General features: G+C 58.1%; 5 protein-coding genes across 5 annotated transcripts; 3 read left to right on the top strand and 2 right to left on the bottom strand.

The window, feature by feature from the left end:
- Positions 1-2,604: 2,604 nt before the first annotated feature.
- On the top strand, positions 2,605-5,683 carry MET6_1 (methionine-synthesizing 5- methyltetrahydropteroyltriglutamate--homocysteine methyltransferase; the record flags this gene model as incomplete). The annotated part of the gene is made up of 4 exons (XM_028634784.1): positions 2,605-2,609; positions 2,971-3,032; positions 3,273-3,511; positions 3,602-5,683. 4 exons carry the CDS (start codon positions 2,605-2,607, stop codon positions 5,681-5,683), a joined length of 2,388 nt encoding a protein of 795 aa, XP_028492568.1.
- Positions 5,684-6,958: 1,275 nt separating this feature from the next.
- Positions 6,959-8,239, top strand: D7B24_000527 (uncharacterized protein; the record flags this gene model as incomplete). The annotated part of the gene is made up of 1 exon (XM_028634783.1): positions 6,959-8,239. One exon carries the CDS (start codon positions 6,959-6,961, stop codon positions 8,237-8,239), a length of 1,281 nt encoding a protein of 426 aa, XP_028492567.1.
- Positions 8,240-8,514: 275 nt separating this feature from the next.
- D7B24_000526 (uncharacterized protein) lies at positions 8,515-9,494 on the bottom strand (the record flags this gene model as incomplete). The annotated part of the gene is made up of 2 exons (XM_028634782.1): positions 8,515-9,318; positions 9,438-9,494. The coding sequence occupies 2 exons, from the start codon at positions 9,492-9,494 to the stop codon at positions 8,515-8,517; spliced, it is 861 nt and encodes a 286-aa protein (XP_028492566.1).
- A 796-nt stretch (positions 9,495-10,290) lies between these two features.
- Positions 10,291-11,523, bottom strand: D7B24_000525 (uncharacterized protein; the record flags this gene model as incomplete). The annotated part of the gene is made up of 1 exon (XM_028634781.1): positions 10,291-11,523. One exon carries the CDS (start codon positions 11,521-11,523, stop codon positions 10,291-10,293), a length of 1,233 nt encoding a protein of 410 aa, XP_028492565.1.
- Positions 11,524-12,984: 1,461 nt separating this feature from the next.
- On the top strand, positions 12,985-13,973 carry D7B24_000524 (uncharacterized protein; the record flags this gene model as incomplete). Its single annotated transcript, XM_028634780.1, has 6 exons — positions 12,985-13,025; positions 13,186-13,209; positions 13,267-13,323; positions 13,429-13,556; positions 13,639-13,731; positions 13,795-13,973. The coding sequence occupies 6 exons, from the start codon at positions 12,985-12,987 to the stop codon at positions 13,971-13,973; spliced, it is 522 nt and encodes a 173-aa protein (XP_028492564.1).
- Between the last annotated feature and the right edge of the window lie 725 nt (positions 13,974-14,698).

Below are 14,698 nucleotides of genomic sequence, written 5' to 3'. Positions count from 1 at the left end.
GCGGGCTGCTGCGAAGCTACAATCAGCACAGCATGTCTCTCGTCTCACTGTCCCTGCTGCCAATAGTCCATGATCTCCCAATGATCGCCGAGTGGTGATTGAGAAGTCCTGCAAAATACCAACAGCCAACCTCAATGACGCTCTGTCTCATCTGTTGCCCGAAATTTGCAAAATCATACATTTCTCATGCGTAGACAGTCCGTCAGGCATAACAGAGGAGTAACCGAGGGTGCGGCGCAACGATCCCTTCCACCTTGGCCAGGCTGTCAAGAAGGCCGTCTTGGATCCGGCATATTGACAAACTCCGCGTCTGACCAGGGCCCGCCTCGACAGGGTTCTTTGAGCTTCGTGGCTCTACACAATCCGAGCAGGTCAGAGCAGGTGTCGTTCTGTGATCCCGGCAACGCGGCACTCCATGCTCGCTACAGCTTTTGTCCAACCCAGACGGACATGTTGAGTGGTCTCAAGTTGTCATGGTAGTCGGCCTGACGATGACGGTTCATCCCAACAAGGATCCTGCAGGCAGTCCAGCAAAAGCGTTCGTGCAGGAGACCAAATCGACCTAGGCCCCGCCCCGTACATGACCCTTGCTGCTAACAGAAACATTGCCGTCTGAGCAATCCACTACCCATGCTGCGCCGAGCGTTGTAGCCTGAACACGGCAATTTGATGAATCGGCTGCTCAATGCTGGCGACTGGAGGCGCACCCCGTTGTCCGATGCTGGTCGGTACAGCCTTTCCTTTTTCTGAATCCCTAGCATGTGATGGAACCCAATGATCGGTGCCGAGCACTCGCAATACGTCGACTTTGACTCACTAGTGTCGTTCAGTGGCCGGGGGGACTTGCTCATGTGAACGTCGCCTTATTCAACAACCGCAGAACTCCTATCCTCAGGAACGAGGCAGACCGTAATGTGCCAGGAATGTACATATGCTCTCGATCAGCAGACGTAGGCAGAAAAGGTAGGTCATCGGGAGAATATACAGACTAGCCACCTTGGTCAACTTGCTGGAAGGATCTACAACGACAGGAGTGTTGGCAGCGCCGAGGCAACGGTAAAATGGCACAAAGTTGGCTCGTAAGGTGCACCACAGGGACGAGGGCTTAGCATCTGGAAGGCTCTGAGAGGGGTCGAGAAGGTTCCAGTTTCTGCACCATATAAAGAGTAATTTGTACCGGACCTTCGCTGTAATCTCCGTCGCTCTTTTCTGTACCTCGCCATTCTTGTATTGCACTCACTGATCGCTGAAGTCTTCAGTCTGCCGAGAGTATAATATCCCGCTGGTGCGAGTATATCTATAGCAGCTATCACATGCATATTTTCGGACCAGGAAGAACACCTAAGTTAATCTTGTATGACCCCTTACGTACCACAGAGCTCTGTGGGCGGTCAGTGCGGGACGACCGGTGTGCTACAGCCAGACGGCGAGGAAATACATCAGCGTGGACGCGCCGTGTAGTGGTACCTGGGTACAAGAGCTAAGAAGAGCTCTAGAACAAGCCATTCAAACAAATTTGATTCGCATCCTTGTGACCACTGACGTTTACATGTCTCTCAGGTCCCCTCAGGCGAAGGTTTGGTAAACGCGAGTTGAACTCTTCTCCACGGTGTTACCGCTTATCGCCTAATGGATCATATTCCAACCCTCTCGCTGGTCCAATTGCCCAGCAATTCAGAACAGGCATCACTTGCAACGTATGACTAAATCCGTCATGGATCCTTGTCTGTTCTAGTAGGACAACATCATCAACCGCAACATTCAATGGCCGTGCCGTTCTTCCTTCGACCTGTGAAGTCGTCAGGATGCCCAGACTAGCTTATGCTCGTCCACGATATAAGAAATTTTGATTGACAGCTGCTGCCAGTGGTCTCCAACCAGTAGGCTTGGGGAGGCAACTTCAAGTCCTGTTAGCCGGGTGCTAGGACATGGGTGGCGGTGGAGATTCGGGCCGTGGTCGAAGGCTTCGAGCCGATACCGATTGGGACACTGTTCAGCAGTAGCTATACGTTAGGCCAGCCTAGGCCTGAGACCCAGAGTTGGATTCCGTCAGGAACGTATCATCTGTCGAGATTCGAGATGCTGGATGACAACATGTCAGGCCACGCCTCACAATGAAAACCGTAGTAGCCTTTGGGCCTTCGTATCTACGTCAGAGGTCCTCAGAGGGCAATGTCTCTTCATGACAGAGTCGTTTTTTCTGGGGCTTCGAATGCCGGAAAGTTGGCTCGCCGCTTGAAGTCGCTCGATGGTAGTGGCGGACTCTCAGCTCCAATCTTTAGGTAGGTAGTAGCTGTTGAGTTCGGGCCAACGAGAGCTGCAGAAGATGCATGTGGTGGCAAGTACATGACCCACCCTTTTGGAGCACTCGTATGGGCGCATATAGGCGTGTTTATTATTTTTTTAGCGACCCAATGTGGGAAAAGGAGATCTCTACGAAGTGATCCGTCAATTGACTCATGACAACGAGTTTGAGACCTGACTCGGACACGCACATCGCTGCTCTCTGAATGTGACTGAGGGATTGAGGCAACGATAAGTTTTTCTGTCTCGTTGACTGATGGGTGCTTGTCATGGCCGAGTTCCTGACTCCCCGTTCGTGCGATGTCGTTCCGGGGAGCCACAATTTGAGCCACGACTAGACCCTCAGCCCCACTGCCCCGGTCGTGCTATCAAGCAGCAAACCCCATTGAGCCCCCATTGAACCCCCGAAAGTCCCCAGCAGAGCAAGCACGCCATCCGCAGACTGGGCGCTGGGGTCGGTCGGTGATCTGAGCTTTCAGGGACTAGACCGCCGCCCCCGTGGAAAAGCCCGCATTCACCGCCTGCCAGGCTGGACCCCTCCACAGAGAAACGACGAGAAAGACGACAGCAGGGCCAAGCAAGAGGGAGAGGCAGAGAGGGATAGAGAGACCTGAGCCAGTGAAGTGAAGGGGTCGTTGATAACCCCGCCAACGGTTTGGCCCCCAGCGAGCCAACCATTGCCATGACCCCGCCGCAAAAGTCTGCTCCGCCGATCTCGCTACATCAGTGTAATTGGCGAGTACCCCTCTTCACTCTGCCCGCCATTTCCCTCGCTGCCCCTCCATAAAAGTTCCCGGCTCGTTCCATCACCGCGACTTTCTCTCCCTTTCCCTCTTCCTTTCCTTCCTCACTTTTCTCTCTCCCTCCTTCTCCCACCTCCCAAACACAAAAGTCTTCTCCCTCGGAAGAAAGAGAAGAAGTTGACGCATCTCCTATCTCTTCTCCTCAGAGATCACACATACACACAGACAACATCATGGTGTCGTCAAGCATCCTCGGCTTCCCCCGCCAGGGCGTTCTGCGCGACCTCAAGAAGGCCAACGAGGCCTACTGGGGCGGCAAGCTCTCCCGCGATGACCTCCTCGCCGAGGGCAAGCGCCTGCGTGCTGCTCACTGGAAGATCCAGAAGGATGCCGGTGTCGACATCATCCCCAGCAACGACTTTGCTTTCTACGACCACGTCCTCGACCACATCCAGCTCTTCGGTGTACGTTGCTAACCCCTCCCCTGCCACCCCCCCCCGGCTATCTCTCATATCGCACCATTTCTCGCCAAGATTACTCACACGCTCCTGCAGGCTGTTCCTCCCCGTTACACCGACACCAAGCTCGAGCCCCTTGACGAGTACTTCGCCATGGGCCGTGGCCACCAGAAGGACGGCATTGACGTCCCCTCCCTGGAGATGGTCAAGTGGTTCGACTCCAACTACCACTACGTGAAGCCTACCTTCCAGGATGGCCAGGAGTTCAAGCTGTCTTCCAACCCCAAGCCCGTTGTTCAGTTCAACGAGGCCAAGGAGGCTGGTGTCACTACCCGCCCCGTCCTTCTCGGTCCCGTCTCTTTCCTTCACCTCGGCAAGCCCGACCGTGACCAGTCTGTCGACCCCATCTCCCTTCTCGACAAGCTCCTGCCTGTCTACGTCGAGCTCCTGAAGCAGCTCAAGGCTGCCGGTGCCGAGTCGGTCCAGATTGACGAGCCTGTCCTCGTCTTCGACCTGCCCGAGAAGACCAAGGCTGCCTTCAAGCCCGCCTACGAGAAGCTCGCTGGCGAGGGTCTCCCCAACCTCGTCCTTGCCACCTACTTTGGTGACATTGTCCACAACTTTGACGTTCTCGCCGCCACCACCCACCTGTACGGCCTCCACGTCGACCTCGTCCGCAACCCCGAGCAGCTCGGCCCTGTCATTGAGAAGCTCGGCCCCAAGCAGGTCCTGTCTGCTGGTGTCGTTGACGGCCGCAACATCTGGAAGACCAACTTCTCCAAGGCCATTGGCATCGTCAAGGAGGCCGTCTCCAAGCTCGGCGAGGACCGTGTTATCGTCGCCACCTCCAGCTCTCTGCTCCACACCCCCCACACCCTCAAGTCCGAGAAGAACCTTCCCGAGGAGGTCTACGCCTGGTTCGCCTTCGCTACTGAGAAGGCCACCGAGGTTGCCATCATTGCCAAGGCCATCACCGACGCCGCCTCCGTCCAGGAGCAGCTCGATGCCAACGCCAAGGACATCCACGCCCGTGCCACCTCTGCCCGCACCAACAACCCTGACGTCAAGAAGCGCCAGTCTGAGGTCACCAAGGAGCAGCACAACCGCAAGTCTGCCTTCCCTGAGCGTATCGCCGCCCAGCGCAAGCACCTCAACCTTCCCCTCTTCCCCACCACCACCATCGGCTCCTTCCCCCAGACCAAGGAGATCCGCATCCAGCGCAACAAGTTCACCAAGGGTGAGATCACCGCTGCTGAGTACGAGAAGTTCATCGAGAGCGAGATCGATGATGTCATCCGGATCCAGGATGAGCTTGACCTCGACGTCTACGTCCACGGCGAGCCCGAGCGTAACGACATGGTTCAGTACTTCGGTGAGCGCATGGACGGTTACGTCTTCACCACCCACGCCTGGGTCCAGTCTTACGGCTCTCGCTGCGTCCGTCCTCCCATTGTTGTCGGTGACATCTCTCGCCGCAACAACGAGGCCATGACCGTCAAGGAGTCCAAGTACGCCGCCGCCCACTCCAAGAAGCCCATGAAGGGCATGCTTACCGGCCCCATCACCTGCCTCCGGTGGTCGTTCCCCCGTGACGACGTCCACCAGTCTGTCCAGGCCCAGCAGCTCGCCCTCGCCCTGCGCGACGAGGTCGTCGACCTCGAGGCCGCCGGCATCTTCGTCATCCAGGTGGACGAGCCCGCCCTGCGTGAGGGTCTCCCTCTCCGCAGCGGCAAGGAGCGCGAGGCCTACCTCGAGTGGGCCGTCGACTCGTTCAAGCTGTCGACGGCCGGCATTGCCGACTCGACCCAGATCCACTCGCACTTCTGCTACTCGGAGTTCCAGGACTTCTTCCACGCCATTGCCGCGCTCGACGCCGATGTGCTGTCCATCGAGAACAGCAAGTCGGACGCCAAGCTGCTGCAGGTGTTTGACCGTGAGGCGTACCCCCGCCAGATCGGCCCCGGTGTCTACGACATCCACTCCCCCCGTGTCCCCTCGGAGGAGGAGATCAAGACGCGCATCGAGGAGATGATCACCAACGGTCTCCGCCCCGAGCAGCTCTGGATCAACCCCGACTGCGGTCTCAAGACGCGCCAGTGGAAAGAGACCAAGACGGCGCTGACCAACCTGGTCAACGCCGCCAAGTTCTTCCGCGAGAAGTACGCCGACAAGGCCTAAGCGCCTCGTCACGGGGTGCCATGTGTATTATGAGCGCGGCACGCTTCGGAAGCAAGGGCGGCGCGCTCCGGTTAATGAGGGACAGGAACGGGAAACAAGGTTGGTTTTTATCAGCGATTTTGATGAGCGGTCTTTTCAACAGACCTTGAACGAGGCAATACCCATGGGAGATTCGGAAAAGCCGGGGGCAAGGGGGCCCCTTTTCGGCAACATTCAACATTGGCGTTCGTTTTCAACCATCTCCACGGGCGTTGCAGGTGGTATCGGGACCAACCAGCCTCAGAACAGGCGCGGTTTGGCAAAAGAAAAAGTGCATTCAACAGATGGCGCTTTGACACTTCGGTCGGTAGACTAGAATGAGAGCCCCTTAACGGGCTACGTCTAATGATCGATTTTAACCCTATTGGTTTCGTGGTCCCGTGATGCTGTGTATAGCATACCGTGCCGTGCTGTTTCTGTCGCTGATGCCGATGTAACGTTAGGGCACATACACGCCCCCTCTTCCCTAGATGTGTGAACAGTGTTGTACTCCGGGGCAAGTTCCTTTCCAGGAGAAGAAACTCCTTTGGCTGTTGAACAGCTTATGGATACATCATGGTGAATGCATTATTTCGTTCCGTGGGCCTCGGTCCTAGCCTAGCTAGTATCAATGAGGTCACTTTCCGAACCCCGAGTCAGACTAGAAACCGCCGGTCCGCAGAAGCTTGGAAATACGTGTCTCCTCTGGGACTCGCTGCGGTCTGATGCACGCCTGTCGTCTCAACGGCGGTGGTTCGGAATCAGCGTACTGGAGGACATGGTCTCGCTGGCAGCGGGGCTGAATGGGCCGATGGAATGAATCACAAGTGTTTGTACTGTTCATGTGACAGCGAGACTTGGGCACAGCGCGTATTTCCGTCGCGAGGGTCATGAAGCAGTAGTGATATTTTAATTATTCTTTTTGCTTTGGTCCAGGTGCCGCAGGTCAGGCAAGTGCGATCCCCGTGACGTGCTTGTTCTCTGAGATCGGGCGGGCGCGACTGCTGGATGATGTGACAGGATCGACGGAACTCCTCAATGGCTGATTAATCAACCTCGACAGACTTGGTTTAAAGGCATTCTTGCTCCAAGAAAGTTGAGGGGGACGACCTGGAGGGTCCAGAGCATTTAGATTTTGGTGTTCCTTTTTCCAAACCTAGACAAACAAGTAGACGGTTGAGAAGCGTCCTACCCCTCAGATCAGATCAGCCAAGCAACCCCTCAACACCACAGATCATCACCAACAACACCCCCACCATGCCAGTCAACCAGCCCGCCAAGGGCGTCCCCTTTTACACACCCGCTCAGGAGCCCGCCGCCGGTACAGCCCTCAGCAGCAGCCCGCCGACGCTCTTCACGCCGCTCCAGATCCGTTCCAAGACGCTCGCCAACCGCCTCGTCGTCTCGCCCATGTGCCAGTACTCAGCCCAAGACGGACACCTGACCGACTACCACCTCGTACACCTCGGGCAGTTTGCCCTCCATGGCGCCGCCCTCACCATCATCGAGGCGACGGCCGTCGAGGCGCGCGGCCGCATCTCACCCGAGGATTCTGGCCTCTGGACCGACTCGCAGATTGCGCCGCTCCGCCGCATCGCCGACTTGATTCACTCGCAGGGCCACCTCGTCGGCATCCAGCTCGGCCACGCGGGGCGCAAGGCCTCGACCCTCGCCCCCTGGCTCGCCGAGGGCCAGACCCGTCAGGTGGCCCACGACGCCGAGGGCGGCTGGCCCGACGACGTCGTCGCCCCGTCGGCCCTGCCCTTCGCCGAGGGCTACCCGGCACCGCGGGCGCTGTCGACGGACGAGGTCGGGGCCCTCGTGCAGCGCTTCGCCGACGCCGCCAAGCGCGCCGTCGCCGCCGGCATCGACGTCATCGAGATCCACGCCGCCCACGGCTACCTCCTCACCGAGTTCCTCTCGCCCCTGTCCAACGAGCGGACGGACCGCTACGGCGGCTCGTTTGAGAACCGCACGCGCATCCTCGTCGAGATTCTCGGCGCCGTCCGCGCCGTTGTCCCCGACGGCCTGCCCCTCTTTGTCCGCATCTCCGGCACCGAGTGGATGGAGCACGCCGGCCGCCCGTCCTGGGACCTCGACGAGAGCATCCGCCTCGCCAAGCTGCTGCCGGGCCTCGGCGTCGACCTCCTCGACGTCTCCTCGGGCGGCAACAGCGCCGACCAGAAGATCGACATTCACCCCTACTACCAGGTGTCGCTGGCCGAGCGCATCCGCGCCGCGCTCGAGGAGGACGGCAAGGCGCTGCTCGTCGGCGCCGTCGGCATGATCAGCAGCGCCGAGATGGCGCGCGGCATCGTGCAGACGACGACGCAGAAGCAGAACGGAGCGACCGGGGCCGCGGCCAAGGCCACGGTCGAGGTCGACGAGGAGCACGGCCAGGTGACGCAGGCCGACGTCGTGCTCGTGGCGCGCCAGTTCCTCAGGGAGCCCAACTTTGTGCTCAACATTGCCCGGGAGCTCGACGTTGACGTCAAGTGGGCGAACCAGTACCACCGCGCGCCGAGGCGCAAGCACTAGACGGGGCGCGGGCGACGTGATGGCTAGATGGGGAGGACCACGGTTCCAGGGCCCACAGAGCATGTACGAAGTTATGACCATGGGAGAAACAAAGATATGAATACACGTTCATTCGCTATACAAGTAGAAAGTCGAACGTGGGCTATAACAGGTTAGCGAAACCGAGCTATAGCTATGATTTCTTCAAACCAAAAAATAGTCAAATGAGGATGACCAGGACTGGTTTCAGTGCTCATGGCCATAGAGTTTACCGCAGATCACACAAGTCATGCAAATCACACCCGCAGCTCGACGGCAATCTTATCCTCCTTCCTTATGTCCGCACTCCGCCTTCTCTGCACCTCGCTCTCGACCAAGGCCCTCACGAGCCCCGTCGCCAGCTCCGTGCCTCGGCCGACAGCCTCCTCGCTCGCGTCACACGGCACGTGCAAGAAGACGACGCGCCTCTGCTCGCCCTTGCGGTAGAGGTGCGCCAGACTCGACATGTAGATAAAGTCGCACAGATAGCGTCCCGCGTCCTCGGAGATGCGCAGGTCGGCGTCGTCGGGGCTCAGCCGTCGCCAGCGCCGCAGCACGTCGCGCACGTCGAGGTCCGTCTCGAGCTCGGGGGGTATGTCGGCCCAGACCCAGTCGGGCCCCTGCTCGCGCCGCCGGTCGTCATCCTCGAGGCGCGTGCCGTCGACGTCGGGCATCGCGTAGCCGTCGCGGTGGCCCCGGCGCTCGATGCAGTAGAAGGGTCGGGGGCCCGCCATGCCGATGTGGATGCAGAGGTCGATGCGCGGCGGGTTGGGGGGGTGGGCGGCGGCGTCGCTGGGGCCATCACGGGGCGGTGCCGCCGAGGGGTCGCCGGGGGTGTCGTGAGGGAGCTGGTCCCAGAGAGTCGGCACGAGACCTCGGACGACTTGGTAGTTGACGCGGATGGCCTCGGGGTGGACGAGAATCCGGACGGGCGGCAGTGGTAGGGCCGGTGCCGTGGAGGGGTCGGCGCCGGCGGCGGGCACGGAGGTGGTTGGCAGGTGGGACGGTAGGCGGCGTGCGATCTCCCACGAAGGGTTGACGGGGTAGGCCGCTTTAAAAGGCTGTGGGCATACCGCTTGTCAGCCTGGCTGCTTCCAGTACGTCGGATGCAATCCTTCATGGATAGCGACAAGGGGAGAAGGATACTAGGGACAGGGGAGCAAGGGGAAGGCAGACGTACGCCGAAGCCGGTCACGAGGACCGTAAACTCGTCCTGCGAGTCAATCTGAGAGCCCATTGCGTCGGGAAATGAACGAGAACAGAACAGACAAACCAGGACAATGGCAGAGGAGAAAGACAAGGTGATCTATGGCCCTTCACTAGAGCCCCAGACGGATGTTCCACACAACGCGTTGCAGTGCAGAAGCTGGGGAATGTACGTATATATCGTTGTGGAAGGAGCTCCCAGTACCTGGTGCTTGCCTTGCACCTGCCCCTCACTCAGTTCGCCTGGGTTGATGCGGGGAAGGACACAAGGAGCGAGCAGTCGATCGCCACTACCCGCGCTAAGACGTGTGCTAGCCCTTCTGGGCCGCTACTTGAACCAGATCTGGCTGTGCTCAGATCCGCTATGTTCAGATCCAACTACTTGCTCTCCAAGCCGCAGTCAACCGTCGTGGCCACCACTCATCAGTCCTCCTCGTTGATGAAAGGTACCTAGAAAATGAAAATCACAGCTTCAGATGCCCGCCTCGATTTATCGAAACACCCAACTACCCCCTCAGGAAGGGTAATATACCACCGTGAGCAACCAGCTCAGCTATCGTCATGATCATACACCACGAACAGCGTGATTCCCCACCCCAAGCGCCTACGTCAAGTCTCTGGGACGATCCAAAATCCGCAACCCCCCCGCGTCATCATACTCGACACGGCTTTCGTTGACGGCTCGTTCCATTTCTGGTCGCAGGACCGTCTTCTCGCCCGTCGAAGGATCCCATTCCCAGCCCTCCTTCATGTACATCCACCGCAGACACGCCCGCAGCTCTTTATCATCCGGCCGCACTCTCATCCACCTGTTCTACCGTCAGCGACTATTCTTTGCGATTGTCAGGAGGCACATACTCGGGCTGGAACTCGGGTGGCGCTCCGAGGCCGTTCCAGTCCTGGGCCCGGTCGAGCAGCACGTCTCGGCAGAAAATCCGCCAACTGTCGAGCGCATACTTTCCCTGCGTCATGTGTCCAATCTCCCATGCATCGCCTGCCTCTCTGTTGTTTGTCGGCGTTGTAGCATCGAGTGGCAGCTCGCCAGGGACCTCCCGCCTGTCGTAGCCTCGCACTCGATATACCACACCAGGCTGTGGCGGGGTCTCGGTCCATAACCTGGCGTACTTCTGGATCATGGAAGTGCGATTCACTGCGAGCCCGAGGTGGCGAATCATGTCTGTGATTGCTGTTGTTGCCCCGGACGTGGCGAGGTGCTCTGGCGTGGGAAACCGTTCTTTTACCTTGTAAAAGGCTGGTATTGCCAACGTGCCTGCTGTTTTGATCAGGAATGTGACGGCAATGAGGAGCCAAAAGGGGTCGTGCGAAAGTTTCTCCTGGATGAGACTGAAGCATGGCGCCGTCAGGGGTGGAAAGGGTATGGCGGAGACAGTGCCGGCCACAGGCCGCCTAGTCTTAGGTGATGGTTTGGGCGACTCTGGGCAGAAGAAGGGCGATTTCACGGGGCTCCTCAGCTTGAACGTCACGTCTGACGGGAGTTGATCTGCCACACCTGGAGAGAAGACGGTGTCTGGTGGCAGCAGAGGCCGGACCAAGTGCCCGTCCGTGGTAAGCTCCTGCGGAGAGAGGTGCGTATTGTTGAGCGACAAAGCCGCAGGTGGTGCCAGAAAATTGGGTCCGACATCATTGAGAACGTCTTGTTGAACAATAGTTGACGGGTGGTGAAGACTGTCATGTGTGGTGTTCTCGGGGGAGACTTGCCCCAGCTGTGCGCCCTGCCCAACAAGAGCTTCAAGGGTTCTTGACACTGGATCGACGTCTGCTTGGGAAACAGAGCCCCACGCCTGATTGGGTATGTAGCTCTCAGCAGAGGACGCCCAATACGGCGACTCGGTTTGTTTAGGCTTTACAGAGGCCTGTGGTGCATCTCTGCGAACAGGCTTCTTATGTTGGAGCTCCTCGCCAAAGGTGCATAATGATTCGCGCAGCACTTGGATCAACCTATCCGTCTCTGCCCACCCACTATCGTCTTGCATCATGACTGTTGATGCGTGACAGGGAGGATGACACATGGGTAAACCTCCTTCGGCGTCGAGCAGCATCTATTGGCAACTGGGCTCCGTCGGGTCGCTGCAGCGTGCCGCCCGCAGGCAGTCCACCCGCTCGCAGGCTGTTTGGGCCTTCAGCGACAATGTTGATGAGATACCGATGGAAGCTGTTTGTGACGTGGTGTTGCTCATTACCAGCCGGGTCCCGTCACGCCAGCCAGAACTGCCTCTCTCTCTCTCTCCAAGCTGGCGCGGAGGCGGGCGCCGGGCATGCCGTGCTTTTTCCAATGGCGTGAACATGTATGCAGGTGAGAGTCGCAACAAGATGGTGCACGCGCCGTGCCGCCTGCAGATATCGTTCACGTGGTGGACGTTATAGTTCGATGGAGTGGCGGCGATTGGTGGTGATGGTTCGCTAGGGTGGGTTGGGTGAGCTTGAGGGCGTTTGGGCAAACAGGTTCTTGGATGCCTGAATTGGCGAAGGATGATCAAATTGGCTTGTTGACTGATAATTCGAGCAGATCGACGGGAATGCCAGCAGATTGGTGTCTGCAGATCCGGAGTCAGCTCCAAGCACGCGAATCACTTGAATAATGCCGAGTCAATTCCATATAAAGATTGGGGGAAACTCGTTGGCGCCATGTTTTGGCAAGCTTATCACTCGGATGTGCTGGCCGGCCGTCTTGCATTCGCTTAGTACCTACAGTAGAAATCGCGGGGGGACCAAAAAGCAATGTGCCAATGCAAGATAGCCCTGTTTTCGCCTGAAGCTTGAGCGACTCCCTACATCTCAGGTACGATGACCAGGCGATTGATAGGTAGGCGTGTCTTCTCGCCGTGTCGGTATGCTTGCACGACGACCGACACGCCGAGTAACGCTGGCGGTCAATTGGCGAGGCATGCCATGGTCACAATGATCACGTCACGTCGACGAAGCGGCCTCTGAATCATACTCTGTTTGCGTCAGACTGGAGTGGGAAAAAAGGTACCTCGCGACCAGTTCATCTCCGGTAACGCGGCACGAGGCTCTCCACTGCTCCACTGGCCACTATCTCCAAGCAGATGCACCCAATGAAAAGGCGAGGGTTGGCACCGGAAGGTCACGTGTGTGCACAGCCATCCCGTAGCCTTGGCGCTCGGTGAGGTGCTCGAGTGTGGGTGTACCTGTGGTGGGAGCCGAGTGGGGAGTCGCAGTTGCTGACTGGCAGACCGGGGCCACGGCGCACCCAACACCGCAGCGCCAGGCAGAGAGAGAGAGAGAGAGAGAGAGAGAGAGAGAGAGAGAGAGAGAAGTGTCAAGGTGCACGGGGTCTCCCCCCCGGCGACCTGGCCTCGTCGCTTCCCCCCCCCCCCGTTCTTTATTACAACCTTCCATCCAGTCTTCCCAACTCCAACATCTCCTCAATCCCCCCCCAACCACAACCACCCAATCCCTCCCCCCATCAGCCGAAGCGCGTCCATTACGCATTACCGAACCCGGTCATCCTCAATCGTAGTAGATTTCGAGGAACGGAGATGAGCAGCAATCGTGGTAAATTAGCACCAGAAGTGAACCGGTATGTCTTGATGCTCTTTTCTTTCCACTCGGACCTTTTCGTTCTCCGAGCCTGTCCACGTTCGCGACCTGGCGTTCGCGCCCTTCGGCTCCGATCCCCCCCCCTCCCTTACCTTCGCTCTCCATTTGATACAACGACACATGGCTGACCAGTATCACAGAGCTCTGTTCGTAAAGAACTTGAGGTAGATTTTATCCCATCCTCGATGACCACGCGACCCCGACCCTGACCCTTTGTGCAGCTACAACGTAACTCCCGAGGAGTTGTTCGACCTGTTCGGAAAATTCGGCCCAATCCGGTACGCCCATGACCCCCATCAACCACGACACATGACCATCTCGAATCCATCCATGACCATCGTCAATCCACCACACGACATGACTGTGACTAACAATGACTACAGACAGGTTCGACAGGGCATTGCCAACAACACGAAGGGCACCGCATTCGTTGTCTATGAAGACGTCATGGATGCCAAGCAGGCTTGCGACAAGCTGAACGGTTTCAACTTCCAGAACCGTTACCTTGTCGGTACGTGTCTCCCTCGCCACCTGCAGCTCTCGCATCGAGGCCATCCTTTTGAGGATACATCGTTAACGTGACATGCCCTTAGTCCTGTACCACCAGCCAGAGAAGATGCTCAACCGCACGAAAGAGGACCTCGAGGCGCGCCGCGAGTCTTTAGCTCAGCTCAAGAAGCAGCACGGTATCGATTGACAATCCGACGGGTCTGCTGCACGCCTCCAGACCGCCACCCATGCGTCTGCAGGCCCGTCTTCCATGTCTTCACCCAAGACTTCCGCCGCCGCCGCCGCCGCGGCCTCCCCTTCTTCCAAGACGGCCCACCGTCACGACAAGCTTGGCGTTGCCGGGCACGTACGCCGGGCCGTCGTCCGCTTCGCCGACGGAGGTCGATCCAACGCCCTCCAGCCACAGACATGTGCGTAAAAAGGAGACGGCGCCTGTAACAACACGCCGCCGGGGTCGGATCGGGTGGCCTGCTCTGCTTGAGCAGGTCCGCCCTCCCGGCTTCCTTTCTCTCTGCTCGCACCTTTTATGTCTCGTGGTTTTCGGCTTCAGCGGCGCCCGGAAGAAAACCTCGCTCACCTCTCTCATCGAGAGTTTCACGACCTGATACGAATATTTGGCGGTCATGACAGGGGCAACTCGGCGAATCCCTTACACCGGTTGATTCGGGCGCGCATCCTTTTTTTTATGAGACGGCCAAAGTCTCTTTCTCCTCGCGGGTTGTCTACCATTTTTTACTATTGCTTCTCTGCTACTCTAGTAGTCACATACTCGATCGTTCGGTTTGCTTTGGGAAACGGGGAGGCAAGGCATGACGTACGCATGCACACATGCACACGCACTGACGCCGACCTCGCCCTGTGGATTACCTTCCTTAGATTCTTCCTCCCCCCCCTCTCCCTTTTTTCCGAGTCGCAGTCCGTTGACAGAATGCACGATTAGAGGTGTCCTCGCCTCGCATGTGTCTCGATGGACGCTGATGTATTTGATTGGACGTGATGCCACTGATGCATATGTGATGTGCTACTTTGTAAAAGATGTTCTGGGGTATTGCCAGTTGGGTTGCCATGGTCAACATGGGACTATTCACCAGAAGGTTCTACCTCGTATCGTCACGTCATGGCCGTCCATCATGGTCGGTCTAT

The sequence above is a fragment of the Verticillium nonalfalfae genome (assembly GCF_003724135.2).
Source record: "Verticillium nonalfalfae strain VnAa140/NRRL 66861 chromosome Unknown scaffold_106, whole genome shotgun sequence".
NCBI lineage: Eukaryota > Fungi > Ascomycota > Sordariomycetes > Glomerellales > Plectosphaerellaceae > Verticillium > Verticillium nonalfalfae.
Note: the sequence above shows the minus strand (reverse complement) of the source record. Positions and strands in the feature narration are given on the sequence as shown.